The sequence below is a fragment of the Alosa sapidissima genome, chromosome 10, assembly GCF_018492685.1.
Source record: "Alosa sapidissima isolate fAloSap1 chromosome 10, fAloSap1.pri, whole genome shotgun sequence".
NCBI classification, from domain to species: domain Eukaryota; kingdom Metazoa; phylum Chordata; class Actinopteri; order Clupeiformes; family Clupeidae; genus Alosa; species Alosa sapidissima.
Window position 1 is genome coordinate 20,189,388 of NC_055966.1, and position 4,873 is coordinate 20,194,260.

The 4,873-nt window shown below is 44.0% G+C and overlaps 1 protein-coding gene across 1 annotated transcript; it reads right to left on the minus strand.

Annotated features, from left to right (window-relative positions):
- Positions 1-446: 446 nt before the first annotated feature.
- Positions 447-4,561, minus strand: LOC121719974 (serine/threonine-protein kinase pim-1-like). Its single transcript, XM_042105791.1, has 8 exons — positions 4,411-4,561; positions 3,815-4,294; positions 3,397-3,491; positions 2,912-2,962; positions 2,384-2,762; positions 1,755-1,931; positions 1,023-1,133; positions 447-681 (listed from the first exon to the last, which is right to left on the minus strand). Exons 1-7 carry the CDS (start codon positions 4,418-4,420, stop codon positions 1,042-1,044), a joined length of 1,284 nt encoding a protein of 427 aa, XP_041961725.1. The 5' UTR covers positions 4,421-4,561; the 3' UTR covers positions 447-681; positions 1,023-1,041.
- Between the last annotated feature and the right edge of the window lie 312 nt (positions 4,562-4,873).

A 4,873-nucleotide genomic window follows, 5' to 3' on the forward strand; every position in this document is an offset into this window, starting at 1 on the left:
TTCTGAAACAAAAGAACTGAGACCCACTTGTGAATGAAGCCAGAGCAAATGCCTGTCTGCTGTCTGCGTTTGGACGCTACTTTGAGCTATTGCTGGATTCGGAGGGAAAAGTAGTGAGCCCCAGCATTACTGGTTATTGTAGAAGGCTGAATGTGTCAGCAATTAGAGTTTCACACAGTATAAGCACAGTGTGCTTTTTTTTGCATAAGTGATTTAGCTGGAGTTACCCGCTCCTAATATCTATTTTTGAAAAGCTAAGAGAAAGAAAGACTGATGTGGACTTCAAAACATGAGATCATTGAGGGTTGAGAGAGAGAGAGAGAGATAGAGAGAGAGAGAGAGAGAGAGCTCCAATTTACCTCAAAGAGATTTAAGGATGGCCAACCGGTGCAGATCAAAGGATGCTAGGTGTCCTCTTTTAAATCACACCTTATCACTATCCTCCTTTTTTTTGTTCATTTATTTTTTTTTTCATACCTCAGACACAGCCAGAATCAGTAGAGTAATTTTCACCTGGGTACTCCCAGCATGGACTCCTCAATTGGTTTCCTTATCTTCACTTTAGATCCATTTTTCTCTCTCAATAGAAGTTCTTGTTCAAAGCTTTAAGATTCTTTAGAACAGGTAGATGAACTGTCTCCGGCTTTACTCAGACAAGATGGGGGCACAAATGAATCCAATCTAAGAGCAGAGGAAGAGCCATGCAGGAGCTTTAAAATGGCAGGGTTTCATTTGGCAAGTGCATTATAAGTACTCTGCTATAAGATAATCATAGGGTAGGAAACATTTTAGGTGTGCTTTTTGCAGCTGTCAATCATGTTCATGATCTTATATCAGTTAAACACCCAAAACATTTGAAACTCTGTCAAAGGACTGGTAATCACTTTTTTCCCCCAAGTTTCTCTGAGTTTTGCAAGTTCTCTCTTATAGTTATACTTTGCCAAATGTCTTTAGCACAGCCATGCCAGATGACCAACTGGTGATGGTGATGGTTAAAGTGACTGTCTGGGACTCCTGCTGACCTGAGGCTGCAGGACTCCTCTACTGGAGCCAGGGGTGGAGCTGGATCTGCTCCAGAGTGGGCCGGTCCGTTGCCTTTGGACTCAAACACCAGCAGATCAGGTCACGGCACTCTGCCCACATACAGTACACACACACACACATACACACACACACACACACACATACACACATATACAGAGAGAAAGAGAGACATACAGAGAGAGAGAGGGAGAGAGAGAAAGGGGGAGAGAAAGACACACACACAAAGAAATACACGCACACACACACACAGAGAGAGAGAGAGAGAGAGAGAGAGAGAGAGAGAGAGAGGATGGATTCAAAATGAATACTGCAGTGAGAACATCTGAAATCCATTCAAAATCATTTTGATCCACAAGAAATATGCTCCACATGAGCTGCCTGCTGTATCTTATCATGAGTGGACAGCCCCAGTGAGATGGGACTATCTATTAATCAGTGCTTTGCTTTGTTCAGTGAAATCACTATCTATTAATCAGTGCTTTGCCGGAAAGTGTCTTACATTGACAACACAAAAGAACACAGAGAGATATGAAATTAAATCCCTGCTGTTGTTTTATGGAAACCAAAATAAAAAGCATGTTTGTATTAAGTGGCACTTTGAAACAACAGCAAAAATAAACAGTGTAAACAACAATGTCTGCCCAGTGTCTGGGGAGCCCATTCAGAGGACAGCATTTCCTGGAAAATGCTGTATGTGTCATTCGCCTCACCTTGAGACAAGTCATCGTCCAACCTCAGTCTACCCTTAATGATCTGCCTGGGGCTACCGAAGGGGAGGAAACCGGAGAGAATGCTGTACAGGGTCACGCCGACAGACCAGACCGTGGCAGGGCCAGCATGGTATTTCCCCCGGAGGAACCACTCTGGAGGAATGTAATCCAAAGTGCCTGCAGAGGGAGAAACATATGGATGAGGAAAAACAAACATCTACATTTTCCCTTGTTGGGATTTGCCCTTTTAAGCCTTTATTTACTGTTATTTACTATTCTCTGCTTTTGTTTATGTAAAGCGCATTGAATTATGTCTTTGTTTAAAATGCGCTATCTAAATAAACTTGCCTTGCCTTATTACCAGGCAAACATGAAGAAGTAGCACATCTCTTTGTAATGCTACAGTGCTACAGTGCAAGATAGTTAGAACAGATTTCTAGCTTCAGAGAAATCAGGTTTATCAGTATTCGAGAGGTGTAAATGTCAATTTATCTCCACATCAAGACATGAAAAGACTACACTACAGGTTATTGTGAGTAGACATTTCAAAACATGACATTTTCAGAAGCAAAGAGATATTAAAAGATGCTTTAAGTGACTTTAAATGCTTTAAAGTCACTCCCTCTGACCTGCAAACTCCTTGTAGGCAGTGCTCTTCCATAGGTCTCCGCAACCAAAGTCAAACAACTTGATGGCATGCGTGTCTGTGTGGATCAGGATGTTCTCCGGCTTGACGTCTCGGTGGAGAACGCCACAGCAAGTGCAGTGGATCAGGGCGCCGACCAGTTGCGTCATCACCTGGCGGGCCAGGCCCTCGTCCACACGGCCACCTCTGTCCAGGCAGAAGGCCAGGAGGTCCTGGCAGGGCTCGGCCCGCTCCAGCACCAGGGCGTACTGGGTCTGCAGGTTGAACCAGTCCAGCATGTGGAGGATGTGGGCGCTCTCGGGCACCGCACAGACGCGCTTCATCAAGGCCACCTCCAGGGGAAGAGGACCCTCAAATTCGGGCTGAGGAGGGGACAGGGGGACCGGAGACCATGGACATGAGAGGACAAGAGAAGAAAAATAAGTGGTAGAGAAACACAGAAAAACACTGTAGGTTGGTATGTACATAACTAAACAGATTTCAAATATTGTGTGATGGAGGACGTACTCACAAGCTCTATCTCTTCCTCGGCTTGGAGTTTGGACACAAACTTAATAGCCACCTGACATGAGAAAAAGCTCAGATTACGATGCTTATAATGAATCATTATTTCTATAGAGTCGAAACCTGCAACCTATTAGAATAATTGAGACTGTGCCTGAACTATAATTGTGAGTAAAAAAATCCAAAAAATCAAAACTTTCCAACTTTTTGCAGAATTTCGAAGGAAACACACCAGAAGTTTCTTTGAATAGAACATACATGGTTCCACATTCTCTAAGTCCTATTAAGGAGCTCTGCTATCAGTGCTGCTTAGGTAGGTATGACTAATCCTTCCCTGGTTGATGCAAGGAACAAAATTCAAAAATCCTTTGCAGACACGGTTATGCACTGTTTGAGTCCACAGCATGGACTGTGGCCCGTCAGGAGAAAGGATGTCCCTGCTGAAGGTGGGTGGAAGGGGCTGTGTGAGGATATTAGTTGAACTACTCTTACCGGTAATCCGTCGGACTTTCGCACTCCACTGAAAACAGACCCATACCCACCTTTCCCTAGTAATGGTCCCTTCTGATAAAGCCGCTCCAAGCGTGCTGAGAAAATAATATTGTAATTTAGTCCAGTCATAGATAATTATCTTGTGATACATTGGCAGAACAGTTGTTTTGTTTTATTATCCAGCAAAGAATTATGGGAAATTTCCAGCAGCCTTAATTAAGTAGTGCACACAAATTTTAGACATGAAATTTTGATATGACATGCAATTAGTTCCATTGTGTGAGCAACATGAATTTAAACATTGCATTAAGTAACAAAGGTTTCTATTAAGCTCTAACATTTTATCAGGCATTGCCTTTAATACTACCAGTCCATCCTCTGTAATATTTCTAGTTAAAATTTTGACATGCATGACAACCTTTGCGCGGGGCTTTGGCAGGTCTGACAGGCTCAGAGGATTCTGTACTTTCAGGCTGCTCAGAGGACTGCTGGGGCCTAGCAGACTTCCTCCTCTTTTTTGGACGGTGCTCATCTTTTAGGGGGACGATCCTCTTCGAAGGCCCTGGCATCTCATCTCCCGGACAGGGCTTAGGCGTAAGGGCTTCAGCCAGTGATTGAGCCAGGTCAGCGGGCTGACTCCTCCTGAGGCGGTATCTCTGCCCCTCCATCTTGGACGGCATGGCTGGGCATCTCTGCATTCTTCTCAGGGCTCCTTCATAGAGGGTCTGGGGGGTGAGCCGTGCGCCACCAGGGGACCTGGCCTGGGAGTGAGTGGTGGAGCTGCAGCTGGAGCTGCATCTTAGCGCCAGCCTCCGCATCGATGGCCTAGAGTTCTGAGACCTCTTCCTCTTACCCCGACTGCTTTTCTGACCTTTGTGAGGTTCATCATTGTCTGATGCTGAGGAGAGAACATTGATAGCTGTTGATAGCAATTCTTAAGCATTTTCACACATTTGTCAAAAATAACCATATAATGGCAATAAACATAAATAACTATAATGGTCATTTATTTACCTGAAGTCATCCCTTTTGGACAATGAGCACAGACATAGGCCTAAACCTACAGGCCCATATCATATATGACGTTAGATGAGGACGCTCCATGCCAGATGACGTCACAATTATTTGATCTTTTGTGAGGAAAAACACTGCGCGTTTTGTCTTCAAATAGGTAGGCTATTCTGTATGTCGCAAATCTCTGCTGGCTGGTATTTCGTCCAGTTGTCACATCAGCCAGTTGTCTAGAATTTGAGCTTTAAATATTTCCAGTTGTCCAATTGTCACATCAGCCAGTTGTCTAGAATTTGAGCTTTAAATATTTCCTGAGCTTCTGTGAGCTAACCGTTTTATACGCTAATCTCCACATGGGCGATGTTTTTCGTTGTCAATCTCAGTGTCACACATCACACTGATTAGGCGACGACTGCAGGAAAAAACGCACAATTTCAAAGTGTCAGTCTCAAAACAAAACACAAAA